Here is a 17,598-nt window from a genome sequence, read left to right as displayed (position 1 = left end):
GCACATTCCAGCAAAGTATGGTGATCTCAATACCGTATGATGCACCCTTTGTGACCCCTACAAAGTCCTCCATGCAGAATAAGGAGATAACATATAGTATAATGGCCCCCCACACCTCTTCACACTGTATAATGGCCATCAAATCCACAGTATGATGGACTCCACACAAGCTTTCACACTGTAGAATTTCTTGCACACAATCTAATGGCCCTCCAAATAGTATAATGGGCTTCCACATAGCCTTCTATATAGTATAATGCACACCCCATTGTCCTCCATATAATGCACCCCCACAGTCCATATAATATAATGACCCCGCATATAATATAATGCACACCCCATTGTTCTCCATATAGTATAGTGCATTCCCTATAGTCCTCCATATAGTATAATGCACCCCATTATTCTCCATATAGTATACTGCACCCCATAGTTCTCCATATATTATAATGCACACCCCATAGTCCTCCATATAGTATGATGCATTCCCTATAGTCCTCCTTATAGTATAATGCACCCCATTATTCTCCATATAGTATACTGCACCCCATAGTCCTCAATATATTATAATGCACACCCCATAGTCCTCCATATAGTATGATGCATTCCCTATAGTCCTCCATATAGTATAATGCACCCCATAATTCTCCATATAGTATACTATACCTCATAGTTCTCAATATATTATAATGCGCACCCCATAGTCCTCCGTATAGTATAGTGCATTCCCTATAGTCCTCCATATAGTATAATGCACCCCATATTTCTCCATATAGTATACTACACCTCATAGTTCTCAATATAATATAATGCACACCCCATTGTTCTCCATATAGTATAGTGCATTCCCTATAGTCCTCCATATAGTATAATGCACCCCATAATTCTCCATATAGTATACTGCACCCCATAGTCCTCAATATATTATAATGCACACCCCATAGTCCTCCATATAGTATGATGCATTCCCTATAGTCCTCCGTATAGTATAATGCACCCCATAGTCCTCCAAATAGTATAATGCACCCCATAATTCTCCATATAGTATACTGCACCCCATAGTTCTCAATATATTATAATGCACACCCCATAGTCCTCCGTATAGTATAGTGCATTCCCTATAGTCCTCCATATAGTATAATGCACCCCATAATTCTCCATATAGTATACTGCACCCCATAGTTCTCCATATATTATAATGCACACCCCATAGTCCTCCGTATAGTATAATGCACCCCATAGTCCTCCAAATAGTATAATGCACACCCCATAGTCATCCTTGTAATATGGCCACCAGTGTAATTAATTAATGTTATAAAAAGTTAAAATAAATCCTCGCCTCCTGTTGTTTCCTCTCGCTGCTCCGGTCTCCTCAGTGTGTGTTCTGCGGCTCTGCTCCATCCCGGCACAGCGGGCGCGCAGTAGTGACGTGATCGTGCTTACTGCACTGAGACTTCAGACGCCGAGGGAGAATGATGGAGGAGAGAGCGTCAGCGGGGTGCTCACTTTTTCATTATGGCTTTCAACTCTATCTGTATCCTGGATGCCAATGTGGTTGAACGCTGCGCTGGTCCGGGCCCCCTCGACTTGCGGGCCCCATAGCGTTACACCACGCCTGTGTATTTCTTTCTTTCTGAATCTTGGTGATTCCGGTGGCCACCTAGATATCTCTGGATGATAGATACCAGCGTATAGTATACACCTACCAGGAGTCCGAGACAGCTTAGTGACAACTCCCCCTCCGTGGAGCTCTAATTGTGCCCACATTGGTTGTCACCTAATTTTAGGCCTATAATCTGCTCCTTATGTCACAGCCAGTGTGAAAAATATGAAATATATGAAAAATAACCTTTTTTTTTTCTTTTACTGTTATAAAAAGTTGTTTAATTTTGGAAACTCACTTTCTTCCAGCGTGAGGGCTGCCATGTATTAATACTGAGCAGATTGTCAGACTGTTGTCCCCACCCCCCTAAATAGAATCTGTCGTCACTGCGGACAATGCTGTGAGAGTTACAGCTGAAGCAAATTTTTTCTATTTTATGAAATTAATTTTCTGTAACAAAAAAAGCCGTCCCATAATGTTTCCCATCCCGGCTCCGCACTAATGGGAATCACGCGGAGTGTAATTATTGCTAATATATAACGGAATGAAGAGTCACAGAACAATTGAGAATTCTTTGTTGTGACTTCTCGGGGTGAAGACGAGACTGAGCCGGGGGGGGGGGAGGGGGGGGGCGGATGGGGATGTAGAAATATTGGGTACAGAGATGAAGTCTCACTATCACTCCTGATTGAGCCCTAAAGCCCCTCTGCCACATTGGAAGCCACCAGTGTGATGGATAGGTAGAGGCTCGAATTGCAAAAACTGCATTGGTCCAGGAATGATTGTGCCCTATAGGAACCAAGGGGTTAAAAAATGTTAACTCCAAATTCTAGGTCAGGACTTCCTGCATTAAAGCTAAGGCATTACCAAGACTTTATCACTTAGAACTAAAATAAAAGCAATTAGTGAGACGTCATCTTTTTTATTCCATTTTATGCACAGTATTCTAGTAATGCCCTTATAGTGGCTGAGAAAGTAATCAGGGATATTCACTTTACAGCAGCCGCATTGGACGTAGGAACCTATAGTCCAGTGATGACCCATTCCATGGGCTGAATGGTGGACATGCTCTGTGACCAGTGCAGAAATCATTGTACAGGATGAGGAGGAGGAGGTGAGCTGTGCCATCATCTATTGTGAATGGTGGACCCTGTGTTATCTACTGTATATAGAGGTGTTATTATCATTGTACATTAACAGGTGAGCTGTGACATCACCTGTTGTGAATAATAAATCCTGTTATCTACTGTATATAAGTGTTAATTATTATGCAGAAGGAGAAGGTGAGCTGTGACATCACCTTTTGTGAATGATAGATCCTGTTATCTACTGTATATAAGTGTTAATCATTATGCAGAAGGAGGAGGAGGGTGAGCTGTGACATCACCTTTTGTGAATTGGTGATCCTGTAATATTCACTGTGTATAGAGGTGTTACCAGTTATTGTACAGGAGGAGGTGAGCTGTGACATCACCTATTGTGTATGGTGGATCCTGTGATATCTACTGTATATAGAGATATTATTAGTCATTCTACAGAAGAGTGAGCATCACCTATTGTGAATGGTGGATTCTAGGATGCAATGACTGATACCTCTATGAACCGTATATAACAGGATCCAGAATTAAGAAAGTCACAGCTCACCCCCTCCTCCTCCTCCTGTACAATGACTGATAGCACTTCTAGATACAGTAGAACACACAGGATCCACCAATTCACAATAGCTAAGGTCACAGCTCACCTTCTCCCTCCCGCTGCACAGTGATCTCTACATAGAGCTGAGTATGCCTACAACGCTTCTGCATAGAAGTGAGTAAGTCATCTTCAGTCTAAAGTTTACGGTCCCGTGATATAACAATAATTAATGCAATAGCAAAAACAAGAAAAAACTACAAATGAAGTAATTAAAAAAAAAAAAGAATTGAATGTAAAAAGAAAATATATGATTATTGTCTAGATGGTTTTAATTAGTAAATACATTGGCTTTAAGCTAAAGGTGAGGTTTGTGGATCCTATTCTCGTGTATCGGATCCATGTTACCCGTGACTGTGGCCGGGGTACGTCCTGCTGAGTTTTCCATCATTTGGCTGAACTGCTGACGCTTTAGTGGGATCCTCAGGTCATGGTGCAGATCTAGAGACTGCTATATGCAAAATAAGACCTGTCCACTTGCATGAGGCACCTTTTTGGCACATTCTTGCCTTTTATTAATTACTTGCTAAAATTTCCCTTTTGTAAAGTTATTTCCACCCCCCCCCCCCCCCCCCCCCGAAAAATAACCCGGAAAACTTTGAGAAATCAAATATTTCTTATTGCTTATACTCACTTTACAATTAAATATTGCTTTATTACAAGAAGCAGCAAAAAAACACTTATGGCCCCTTTACCATACCGGGCACCAAAATTGCCAATAATAATAATAATAATAATTTTATTGATTTATATAGAGCTATTAATTCCACAGCGCTTTACATACATTGGCAACACTGTCCCCATTGGGGCTCACAATCTAGAGATGGAGTCTGTTGAGTTTCACTGAGGGCCCAACATTTGGACAAGAAAAAGAATGTGAAATTAATTAAAAATAATAGTAAATAATACAATCTTATATAATTATAATTGAACACTGAGTATTGTAGTAATAAAAGAATGTAAAATCCTATATTTCTCCATTACAGTAGTGACCTCTACAGGCCGTGTGTTAGAACTACACAACGCACAGATTTTCTTCTGTTTATTTTTCTCACTTTTTCATTGCTCAATATTTCAAAATTTCCAATTGTAATCAATTAGTTAGATTGAGATGAAACGTAAAAGTTTATTTCTGTTTACAAATATCTGGATGTATGTGTATTGATTAACATTAAGGATGAGCTGTTCATAATGCAGTAACTCTATCAGCTCTTGAGTATAATATAGGATGTAACTCAGGATCAGTACAGGATCAGTAATGTAATGTATGTACACAGTCAGGGCCGTATTTACCATTAGGCACCTGTGGTCCAGTGCCTAGGGCGGCAGATTGTGAGAAGCGGCACCTTCTGGCAGCAAAAAAAAAAAAAAAAAAAATTTTTTTTTTTTTTTTTTTTTTTTTTACATTTTTTTTTTTACATTTTTTTTTTGTGGCTGCCGAGCACAGGGAGCTGATTGACCCCGGAACTGCCAGCGCCTGCACTTCCGGGGTCACAGGCGCGCGCCAATCAGCTCCTTCCTCTGTGATGCGTCCACTGCTGTGTGGACGTCACATGCAGAGCTCACAGCAGGACGCCGCGGATGATGCCGTGATGGAAGCCGGTGTCAGAAGAGGATACTCACGTGAGCCAGGAAGATGGTGGCGGGCACTGGAGCAGGTAAGTGGATTCATAAGGAGCGTGGGAGTGTCTCTAATGCAGACCGGAGATCTGCGCATGCGGGGGGGGGGGGAGGCGGCAAAGGCTGATACTGGAGGGAGGCAGAGGCTGAGACTGGGTGGAGGCTGGAGGGAGGCAGAGGCTGAGACTGGGGGGAGGCTGGAGGGAGGCAGAGGCTGAGACTGGAGGGAGGCAGAGGCTGAGACTGGGGGGAGGCTGGAGGGAGGCAGAGGCTGAGACTGGAGAGAGGCAGAGGCTGAGACTGGGGGGAGGCAGAGGCTGAGACTGGAGGGAGGCAGAGGCTGAGACTGGGGGAGGCTGGAGGGAGGCAGAGGCAGAGACTGGGGGAGGCTGGAGGGAGGCAGAGGCAGAGACTGGGGGGAGGCTGGAGGGAGCAGAGGCAGAGACTGGGGGGAGGCTGGAGAGAGGCAGAGGCTGAGACTGGGGGGAGGCTGGAGGGAGGCAGAGACTGGGGGGAGGCTGGAGGGAGGCAGAGGCAGAGACTGGGGGGAGGCTGGAGGGAGGCAGAGGCTGAGACTGGGGGGAGGCTGGAGGGAGGCAGAGGCAGAGACTGGGGGGAGGCTGGAGGGAGGCAGAGGCAGAGACTGGGGGAGGCTGGAGGGAGGCAGAGACAGAGACTGGGGGAAGGCTGGAGGGAGGCAGAGGCAGAGACTGGGGGGAGGCTGGAGGGAGGCTGAGACTGGGGGGAGGCTGGAGGGAGGCAGAGGCTGAGACTGGGGGGAGGCTGGAGGGAGGCAGAGGCTGAGACTGGGGGGAGGCTGGAGGGAGGCAGAGGCAGAGACTGGGGGAGGCTGGAGGGAGGCAGAGACAGAGACTGGCTGGGAAGGCTGGAGGGAGGCAGAGGCAGAGACTGGGGGGAGGCTGGAGGGAGGCAGAGGCAGAGACTGGGGGGAGGCTGGAGGGAGGCAGAGGCAGAGACTGGGAGGAGGCTGGAGGGAGGCAGAGGCAGAGAGACTGGGGGGAGGCTGAGGGAGGCAGAGGCAGAGACTGGGGGGAGGCTGGAGGGAGGCAGAGGCAGAGACTGGGGGGAGGCTGGAGGGAGGCAGAGGCAGAGACTGGGGGGAGGCTGGAGGGAGGCAGAGGCAGAGACTGGGGGGAGGCTGGAGGGAGGCAGAGGCAGAGACTGGGGGGAGGATGGAGGCAGGCAGAGGCAGAGACTGGGGGGAGGCTGGAGGGAGCCAGAGGCAGAGACTGGGGGGAGGCTGAGGGAGGCAGAGGCAGAGACTGGGGGGAGGCTGGAGGGAGGCAGAGGCAGAGACTGGGGGGAGGCTGGAGAGAGGCAGAGGCAGAGACTGGGGGAGGCTGGAGGGAGGCAGAGGCAGAGACTGGGGGGAGGCTGGAGGGAGGCAGAGACTGGGGGGAGGCTGGAGGGAGGCAGAGGCAGAGACTGGGGGGAGGCTGGAGGGAGGCAGAGGCAGAGACTGGGGGAGGCTGGAGGGAGGCAGAGGCAGAGACTGGGGGGAGGCTGGAGGGAGGCAGAGGCAGAGACTGGGGGGAGGCTGGAGGGAGGCAGAGGCAGAGACTGGGGGGAGTCTGGAGGGAGGCAGAGGCTGAGACTTGGGGAGGCTGGAGGGAGGCAGGGGCTGGGACTGAGGGGAGGCTGGAGGGAGGCTGAGGCTGAGACTGGGGTGAGGCTGGAGGGAGGCTGAGACTGGGGTGAGGCTGGAGGGAGGCTGAGACTGGGGGGAGGCTGGAGGGAGGCTGAGACTGGGGGGAGGCTTGAGGGAGGCAGAAGCTGAGACTGGAGGGAGGCTGAGACTGGGGGGAGGCTGGAGGGAGACTGAGGCTGAGACTGGGGGGAGGCTGGAGGGAGGCTGAGGCTGAGACTGGAGGGAGGCTGAGGCTGAAACTTGAGGGAGGCTGAGGCTGAGACTGGAGGGAGGCTGGAGGGAGGCTGAGGCGGAGACTGGGGCAGGCTGAGGCTGGGGGGAGGCAAAGGCTGAGACTGGGGGAGAGAGGCTGATGCTGAGGGAAGATAGAGGCTGATGCTGGGGGAGAGAGGCTGATGCTGGGGGAGTGGGAGAGAGGGGCTAATGCTAGAGACAGAGGACAAGGGATGAGGGATAGTGCAATGACAAAATCGATTGGGTGGGGGGAGTGTAAGGACTCAGAATAAGAGGGGGCAGCATTGGAGCTCATTGTGAAGAAGGGGCAGCATGTGTGGGATCAGTATGGAGTGGAGCAATGTAGGGGAGTCAATATCAAGAGTGGGGTAGTGTGTGTGGGGGGGGTCTCAGCATAAGCGTTAGTGTGGTGGTCTTAGCATGAGTGGGGCAACATGAAGGTCTCATTATGGAAAAGAGGAAGGCAGCATTAGGAGCTCATGGAGAGGGACAGCATGCATGGGACATTGTGAGAAGGGGGCAGCATGCATGGGACACTGAGGAGGGGGCAGCATGCATGGGACACTGTGAGGAGGGGGCAGCATGCATGGGACACTGTGAGGAGGGGGCAGCATGCATGGGACACTGTGAGGAGGGGGTAGCATGCATGGAACACTGTGAGGAGGGGGCAGCATGCATGGGACATTGTGAGGAGGGAGCAGCATGCATGGGACATTGTGAGGAGGGAGCAGCATGCATGGGACATTGTGAGGAGGGAGCAGCATGCATGGGACATTGTGAGGAGGGAGCAGCATGCATGGGACATTGTGAGGAGGGAGCAGCATGCATGGGACATTGTGAGGAGGGGGCAGCATGCATGAGACACTGTGAGGAGGGGGAAGCATGCATGGGACATTGTGAGGAGGGGGAAGCATGCATGGGACATTGTGAGGAGGGAGCAGCATGCATGGAACATTGTGAGGAGGGAGCATCAAGCATGAGACAATTGTGAGGAGGGAGCAACATGCATGGGACATTGTGAGGAGGGAGCAGCATGCATGGGACATTGTGAGGAGGGAGCAGCATGCATGGGACATTGTGAGGCGGGAGCAGCATGCATGAGACATTGTGAGGAGGGAGAGAGGGGAGCCAGCATGATCTGAAATTGGCATGCATAATATAAAAAGTGAAAATTCACACATTTATTCCAACTGTACTACAATAAAAAAAAAAAGAGATTTTTAGCAAATAATTGATCAATTTTTTGAGCCACCCCTGCCAACGTCACGGCAAATCTCAATAGGGGGGTCCTACTCTACATTCTGTATTTCATGTGCCATGCGGCCTCCTAGATAAAGTTAAAAGCAGAACCATAATAGAGCACACATACCTGTAACCTGTATATAACCGCTTCTATGTTGCAAAAAAGGCAATTGTGGATAGAGGCCAGCCCAGGTCCCAGCATGTGGAGCAAGCTCTACACATACCAGGACTATATCAGAACTGATCCTCCCAGTGCCAGACAGCAACCATTGATAAAGGCGGACCAGATCCAAGATGGTGCTTAATTAGCATTGCCTGTGGAAAGGGGTGAGGTAACTGAATCTGAACAGCTACCAACAGGAGGAATACATAGCAAACCAAAATCAGGCATGCATGGCATGGTGGTGACCGGCCACCAGAATTTGTAGCATAACTACTACTCAGTTACCTCACCCCTTTCCACAGGCAATGCTAATTAAGCACCATTCTTGGATTTGATCCGCCTTTATCAATGGTTGCTGTTTGACACTGGGAGGATCAGTTCTGATATAGTCCTGGTATGTGTAGGGCTTGCTCCACATGCTGGGACCTGGGCTGGTCTCTATCCACAAGTGCCTTTTTTGCAACATGGAAGCGGCTATATACTGGCTGCAGGTATGTGTGCTCCATTATGGTTCTGCTTTTAACTTTATCTAGGAGGCCGCATGGCACATGAAATACAGAATGTAGAGTAGGACCCCCCTATTGAGATTTGCCGTGACGTTGGCAGGGGTGGCTCAAAAAATTGATCAATTATTTGCTAAAAATCTCATTTTTTTTTTTATTATAGTACAGTTGGAATAAATTTGTGAATTTTCACTTTTTATATGATGCATGCCAATTTCAGATCGTGCTGGTTCCCTTTTTTTCATTGTGAGGAGGGAGCAGCATGCATGAGACATTGTGAGGAGGGGGCAGCATGCATGGGACATTGTGAGGAGGGGGCAGCATGCATGGGACATTGTGAGGAGAGAGCAGCATGCATTGGACATTGTGAGGAGGGGGCAGCATGCATGGGACATTGTGAGGAGAGAGCAGCATGCATTGGACATTGTGAGGAGGGGGCAGCATGCATGAGACATTGTGAGGAGGGGGCAGCATGCATGGGACATTGTGAGGAGGGGGCAGCATGCATGGGACATTGTGAGGAGAGAGCAGCATGCATTGGACATTGTGAGGAGGGGGCAGCATGCATGGGACATTGTGAGGAGGGGGCAGCATGCATGGGACATTGTGAGGAGGGGGCAGCATGCATGGGACATTGTGAGGAGGGGGCAGCATGCATGGGACATTGTGAGGAGGGGGCAGCATGCATGGGACATTGTGAGGAGGGGGCAGCATGCATGGGACATTGTGAGGAGGGGGCATCATGCATGGGACATTGTGAGGAGGGGGCAGCATGCATGGGACATTGTGAGGAGGGGGCAGCATGCATGGGACATTGTGAGGAGGGAGCAGCATGCATGGGACATTGTGAGGATGGGGCAGCATGCATGGGACATTGTGAGGAGGGGGCAGCATGCAAGGGACATTGTGAGGAGGGAGCAGCATGCATGGGACATTGTGAGGAGGGGGCAGCATGCATGGGACATTGTGAGGAGGGGGCAGCATGCATGGGACATTGTCCTCAAATCATGCTGCTCCCTCCTCACAATGTACAGATCATATTTCATAATCGAGGAAGGTGTGGTGGGTATACAGTGGTTTATAAGGGAGGGCAGAGTGGTGTTTTAGTTTATTAGGGGCAGTGTCACAGTCACAGTATAAAAGTGGGGACGGTGTGGTGGGAATATTTTATACTCATGCTATGTTTTGATGTGCCTGTGGTGATTCCCATTGGGGGGGGGGGGTTAGTTTCTTATTGATACTTTTTAAAGTGTGCTACAGAGTAGATCTGCCTTAAACAGATGTCGTGTGCGAAAACTCAGTTTTACGTTGTCACTAAGGGGCGCGACCACTTAAAGTGCCTAGGGCAGCATGAAGGCAAAATACAGCCCTGTACACAGTGACTGCACCAGCAGAATAGTGAGTGCAGCTCTGGAGTATAATACAGGAGGTAACTCAGGATCAGTACAGGATCAGTAATGTAATGTATGTACACAGTGACTGCACCAGCAGAATAGTGAGTACAGCTCTGGAGTATAATACAGGATGTAACTCAGGATCAGTAATGTAATGTATGTACACAGTGACTGCACCAGCAGAATAGTGAGTGCAGCTCTGGAGTATAATACAGGATGTAACTCAGGATCAGTAATGTAATGTATGTACACAGTGACTGTACCAGCAGAATAGTGAGTGCAGCTCTGGAGTATAATACAGGAGGTAACTCAGGATCAATACAGGATCAGTAATGTAATGTATGTACACAGTGACTGCACCAGCAGAATAGTGAGTGCAGCTCTGGAGTATAATACAGGAGGTAACTCAGGATCAGTAATGTAATGTATGTACACAGTGACTGCACCAGCAGAATAGTGAGTACAGCTCTGGAGTATAATACAGGATGTAACTCAGGATCAGTAATGTAATGTATGTACACAGTGACTGCACCAGCAGAATAGTGAGTGCAGCTCTGGAGTATAATACAGGATGTAACTCAGGATCAGTAATGTAATGTATGTACACAGTGACTGCACCAGCAGAATAGTGAGTGCAGCTCTGGAGCGTAATACAGGATGTAACTCAGGATCAGTAATGTAATGTATGTACACAGTGACTGCACCAGCAGAATAGTGAGTACAGCTCTGGAGTATAATATAGGAGGTAACTCAGGATCAGTACAGGATCAGTAATGTAATGTATGTACACAGTGACTGCATCAGCAGAATAGTGAGTGCAGCTCTGGAGTATAATACAGGATGTAACTCAGGATCAGTACAGGATCAGTAATGTAATGTATGTACACAGTGACTGCACCAGCAGAATAGTGAGTGCAGCTCTGGAGTATAATACAGGAGGTAACTCAGGATCAGTACAGGATCAGTAATGTAATGTATGTACACAGTGACTGCACCAGCAGAATAGTGAGTACAGCTCTGGAGTATAATACAGGATGTAACTCAGGATCAGTACAGGATCAGTAATGTAATGTATGTACACAGTGACTGCACCAGCAGAATAGTGAGTGCAGCTCTGGAGTATAACACAGGAGGTAACTCAGGATCAGTAATGTAATGTGTGTACACAGTGACTGCACCAGCAGAATAGTGAGTGCAGCTCTGGAGTATAACACAGGAGGTAACTCAGGATCAGTAATGTAATGTGTGTACACAGTGACTCCTTCTGTATTCCTCTCATGTAGCACATATTGCTAGTTTATACAATGCCATTCCCTATTATTGCGCACTAGCCAGGACTATACACAGGGCACAGCATCACCGCATAGAGCAGGACATAATTATTCTTTCGTTTGTTAAATTACATCCGGATGCAATGATTCATGACTCCAGCATTACACATCCATAATCTCGTTTCTACCACTGTGAAATTATACTGAGCATCTAACCGGAACATTACTTATTATGCGTAATGGTTTGTAAGCGAGAGGCGAGCGGGGAGAAATCAGCCCTTCACATCATACAACTGCTCAGGAACATAAATGTAGAGGCTGTTGGTTTTACTATCTTGTTTAACACAATGAAATATTCTTGTACATAGGGGCAGTATTATAGTAGTTATATTCTTGTATATAGGAGCAGTATTATAGTAGTTATATTCTTGTACATAGGGGCAGTATTATAGTAGTTATATTCTTGTATATAGGAGCAGTATTATAGTAGTTATATTCTTGTACATAGGGGCAGTATTATAGTAGTTATATTCTTGTATATAGGAGCAGTATTATAGTAGTTATATTCTTGTACATAGGGGCAGTATTATAGTAGTTATATTCTTGTATATAGGGGCAGTATTATAGTAGTTATATTCTTGTACATAGGAGCAGTATTATAGTAGTTATATTCTTGTACATAGGAGCAGTATTATAGTAGTTATATTCTTGTACATAGGGGCAGTATTATAGTAGTTATATTCTTGTACATAGGAGGCAGTATTATAGTAGTTATATTCTTGTATATAGGGGGCAGTATTATAATAGTTATATTCTTGTATATAGGGGGCAGTATTATAGTAGTTATATTCTTGTATATAGGGGGCAGTATTATCGTAGTTATATTCTTGTACATAGGGGCAGTATTATAGTAGTTATATTCTTGTACATAGGGGCAGTATTATAGTAGTTATATTCTTGTACATAGGGGGCAGTATTATAGTAGTTATATTCTTGTACATAGGGGGCAGTATTATAGTAGTTATATTCTTGTACATAGCAGCAGTATTATAGTAGTTATATTCTTGTACATAGGAGCAGTATTATAGTAGTTATATTCTTGTACATAGGGGCAGTATTATAGTAATTATATTCTTGTACATAGGGGCAGTATTATAGTAGTTATAATCTTGTACATAGGGGGCAGTATTATAGTAGTTATATTCTTGTATATAGGGGCAGTATTATAGTAGTTATATTCTTGTACATAGGGGCAGTATTATAGTAGTTATATTCTTGTACATAGGGGCAGTATTATAGTAGTTATATTCTTGTACATAGGGGGCAGTATTATAGTTGTTATATTCTTGTACATAGGGGGCAGTATTATAGTAGTTATATTCTTGTACATAGGGGGCAGTATTATAGTTGTTATATTCTTGTACATAGGAGCAGTATTATAGTAGTTATGTTCTTGTGCATAGGGGCAGTATTATAGTAGTTATAATCTTGTACATAGAGGCAGTATTATAGTAGTTATATTCTTGTACATAGAGGCAGTATTATAGTAGTTATATTCTTGTATATAGGGGCAGTATTATAGTAGTTATATTCTTGTACATAGGGGCAGTATTATAGTAGTTATATTCTTGTACATAGGAGCAGTATTATAGTAGTTATATTCTTGTACATAGGAGCAGTATTATAGTAGTTATGTTCTTGTACATAGGGGCAGTATTATAGTAGTTATAATCTTGTACATAGGGGCAGTATTATAGTAGTTATATTCTTGTACATAGGGGCAGTATTATAGTAGTTATATTCTTGTACATAGGGGGCAGAATGATATTAGTATAATTATATTAGACTCTCTCCTCTACAGTCCATTCTTAATGCAGCAGCTTCCACTCTGTAACAGTGACTGCACTGGCTGCCCATACATTATAGGATCCCATTTATATTGCTTGTTCTCACCCACAAAGCTGTCCACAGTGCCCCCCCCCCACCTCTCCACCCTCATCTCTGTGTATCACCCTACCCTTTCTCTACAGTTCGCAAACGACTTTCAACTAACACCTCCCACTCCAAGACTTCTCCCGAGCTGCACCAATCCTCTGGAATGCTCTACCCCAAGAAATTAGGACGATCCACAACTTGCACATCTTCAGACATTACTTTAAAACACATCTTTGTAGGGTGGCCTATCACCCTCCTTAATCAAAGTCAAATGATATATCCCCTCCACTATTTCTCAGAACATTAATTCTCCCTCAAACTCCACTGTACACAAAGCATTACATAGATTGGCTGGTGACCGGCTCATGCATCCTCCTTTATCCTCCATTTTTTGGAGATGGCTGGATTGTCATTGTAAATAAGCACCTGTACCTTATGTATACCCCCCCACCTCACCCCATCGTAGATTGTGAGCTCTTACGAGCAGGGGTGTCTTTATTTTTGCTCTAATTATTGTATCTTCTATAACAGTGACTTATGCTTGTATATGAACCTCTGAATTGTACCACGCTGCGGAGTATGTTGGCGCTATAGAAATAAAGCTGATTATATTAGTTAAAATTGGTTATTTTTTTCCCTGCAGATTCCTTAAGAAATGTACAGTCTGTGAACCACGGTCCAAGATCCTCTCCTGCAGAATTTAACTCAACCCAGCATTTACCCCGGGAGCGAAAGTCCTCAGCCCCCTCGCACTCCAGCCAGCCCACTCTATTCACATTTGAACCTTCATCAAACCATATGCATCAGACAACGCTGTCCGCCAGCGCTCCGCAGGACTACCTATTCCTTCATCAATGTATGAGCCGGAAAACTGAGAACATGCGGTAAGTGCAACATGGACGCTTAATGCCGGAGTTTAAAGGGAACCTGTCAGGTCCAATATCCACACAAAACCACGAGCAGGTCTGGGTGTATATTGCTAATCCTGGCCAAACCGTCCCTGTATACACTAGCACAGATAAAGGGTTCTTTAGAAAAAGTATTTCTAAATATCCTTTATGATATGCTAATGAGGGCAGGGACTAGTCCCAAGGGCGGTGCTTCCCTTGCTAGTCGGCCCCATGATCTCACTCACCTCTCCGCTACCATCGCCGCCTGACGCTGGATTTCGCCTCAGTGCACATGCCCCCGGAGTTTGGGTCATGCGCACTATGAAGCTGGGTGTACGTGTCCTGGCTTCAAACTGAAGTAGTGCGCATGATCGGACCTCCGGGGTCATGCCCACTCAGCCGAAATCCAGCGTCGGGCGGCGATGGCAGCGGAGAGGTGAGTGACATCATCCTGTGACACTGCGTATTCATTAGCTTGATAGCATGCCTACAGAGGAGCACTAACATGGTAATAGGGCCGACTAGCCAAGGGAACTAACGCCCAGGGGACTAGTCCCCACGCTCATTAGCATATCATAAAGGATCTTTAGAAATACTTTTTATCTATGCTAGTGTATACAGGGACGGTTAGGCAGGGATTAGCAATATACACCCTGAACTGCTCGTGGTTCGGGTGCATATTGCACCTGACAGGTTCCCTTTAACTGTTGAGTATTTTCTATGTGTACATTACTACCTCTACTTACCTGCAGTATAGTTTATATTTCTTTTTAATGTGCGCCTATTGAAGATTGCGCTAAATAACCAATATGGCGGCAAAACTGTTTTGCATATTCTCCATAAATGCTAGAGATAAACTGATCCAGAAGGGAGACATGGCATAAAAATATAACACTGGATTGATATGAAAACATAAAATGCATTTGCGGAAAAGGCAAATTGCATGGTAGGGCTGTACATACATAAATTGGCTGCAAAGATACAGTACAAAAACTGATATACAATGCATATACAGTATCACAAGTGAGTACACCCTTACATTGTTGTACATATTTTATTATATCTTGTCCTGGGACAACATTACAGATCTGACCCTGTGATACAATGTACAGTGTCAGTGTGCAATTTGTATAATAGGGTAAATTTGGTGTCCATTTTCCAGCAGGACTTGGCCCCTGTCCACACTGCTAAAAATATCAATACCTGGTTCACTAACCACAGTATCACTGTGCGTGATTGGCCAGCACCTGACCTAAACCCCATAGAGAATCTGAGAGACACCAGAGCTAACAATGCAGACGAGCACCTGCCTCCATGCCGCATTGCCGCATTGAGGCAGGAATTCATGCAAAAGGACCCAACCAAGTATTGAGGGTATTTACTGCACAGACTTTTCAGTTGGCGCCAACATTTCCGAGTGTGACATCATTTTTCAGTTGGTTTTATATAATATTCTAATATTCTGAGATAATGACTTTTGGGTTTTCATTAGCTGCAAGCCATAATCATCAACATTAACAGAAATAAACACTGGAAATAGATCCCTCTGTGTGTAATGACTCTATATAATATATAGACATAGATCCCTCTGTGTGTAATGACTCTATATAATATATAGGAATAGATCACTCTGTGTGTAATGACTCTATATAATATATAGGAATAGATCCCTTTGTGTGTAATGACTCTATATAATATATAGAAATAGATTCCTCTGTGTGTAATGACTCTATATAATATATAGAAATAGATCAATCTGTGTGTAATGAGTCTATATAATATATAGGAATAGATCCCTCTGTGTGTAATGACTCTATATAATATATAGGAATAGATCCCTCTGTGTGTAATGACTCTATATAATATATAGAAATAGATCACTCTGTGTGTAATGACTATATAATATATAGAAATAGATCACTCTGTGTGTAATGACTCTATATAATATATAGGAATAGATTCCTCTGTGTGTAATGACTCTATATAATATATAGGAATAGATCAATCTGTGTGTAATGAGTCTATATAATATATAGGAATAGATCCCTCTGTGTGTAATGACTCTATATAATATATAGGAATAGATCCCTCTGTGTGTAATGACTCTATATAATATATAGGAATAGATCCCTCTGTGTGTAATGACTCTATATAATATATAGAAATAGATCACTCTGTGTGTAATGACTCTATATAATATATAGGAATAGATCCCTCTGTGTGTAATGACTATATAATATATAGGAATAGAGCCCTCTGTGTGTAATGACTCTATATACTATACTAGAAGGTGGCCCGATTCTACGCATCGGGTATTCTAGAATTTACGTATTGTGTAGTTAATGTATGATTTTTGTTATATATATATATATATATATATATATATATATATATAGATATAGATATAGATATAGATGTTGTTGTGTGTAGTTACCAAGTGTAGTCGTGTAGGGGCTGTACATGTTCTGGGTGTTGTGTGGGTGTGGTGGTGGGTGAGAGCGGTGTTGTTTGTGTGTTGCGTTGTGTGTGTTGCGTTGTTTGTGGAGCGCTGTGTGTCTGTAGCGTTGTGTGTGTGTGTGTTGCGCGGTTTGTGTGGGTGTGGGGTGTGTCTGTGTGTTTTGGGGGGAGGTATGTTTTGTGCAATGTGTGTGTTGTGTTGTATGTGCGTATATTTGTGTGTGCCGCGGTGTTTGTGTGTTGGGTGTTGTGTGTGTGTGTGGGTGTCTGTGTAGGGCGGTGTTTGTGGTTAAGAAACAAAGACCTCAGAATTAGAATTAGTAGATCCATACTGTCTTTATAGCATTATTATTTCTATACTATGGTTCCCAAACCTTACATTAATCCTACAATCAACTCATAGTATTTTCAAAAAAATTCCAAGAAAATTATTCTCCAAGTGGATTTAATATCAATTTTATTATATTTGTATTTTTTATTTTTATATTTTTTGGATACACAAAGTGCAGAAAGTGCAGCATAAAAACACCATACAATCGGGTAAACAGAAAAACAGGACAGTGCGACCCAAGTAACAGGCTATAATCAAAAATTCGTATACTGAGCTTATATGCAGCATACACAGGGCAATAAGTATACATATGGCGGTACCCAAGGATATGTAACCACGGATTAAAGTGCTTATTTATAGTGCTATTAGTCAAATGACATATTTCATATTATTGCACCTCAGTCATATAGTACATATCATACTCTGTGCAATATAACATACAAAAGGGCATCAGTCTGAATACAGCAAATATGCATGTAGCTAGTATAAAGATATTGCACAGTTCCCATGTAAATATAAATACATATAACGGCACCCAGGGGCATATGAACATGGATAAAAGTGCTTATTTACAGTGCTGTTAGTCCAAGGACA

At 44.7% G+C, this 17,598-nt stretch overlaps 1 protein-coding gene across 1 annotated transcript in view; it reads left to right on the top strand.

Annotated features, from left to right (window-relative positions):
• Positions 1-17,598, top strand: part of GAB2 (GRB2 associated binding protein 2) — a 206,664-nt gene that overhangs the window by 171,589 nt on the left and 17,477 nt on the right. The window contains exon 3 of the mRNA XM_075337513.1: positions 13,970-14,210. Coding sequence (XP_075193628.1) covers positions 13,970-14,210 — 241 coding nt within the window. The remainder of the gene's footprint in view (positions 1-13,969; positions 14,211-17,598) is intronic.

This window comes from Anomaloglossus baeobatrachus, chromosome 2, assembly GCF_048569485.1.
Source record: "Anomaloglossus baeobatrachus isolate aAnoBae1 chromosome 2, aAnoBae1.hap1, whole genome shotgun sequence".
Classification (NCBI taxonomy): Eukaryota; Metazoa; Chordata; class Amphibia; order Anura; family Aromobatidae; genus Anomaloglossus; species Anomaloglossus baeobatrachus.
The sequence above is the reverse complement of the archived record's forward strand: the minus strand, read 5'-3'. Positions and strand labels throughout refer to the sequence as shown.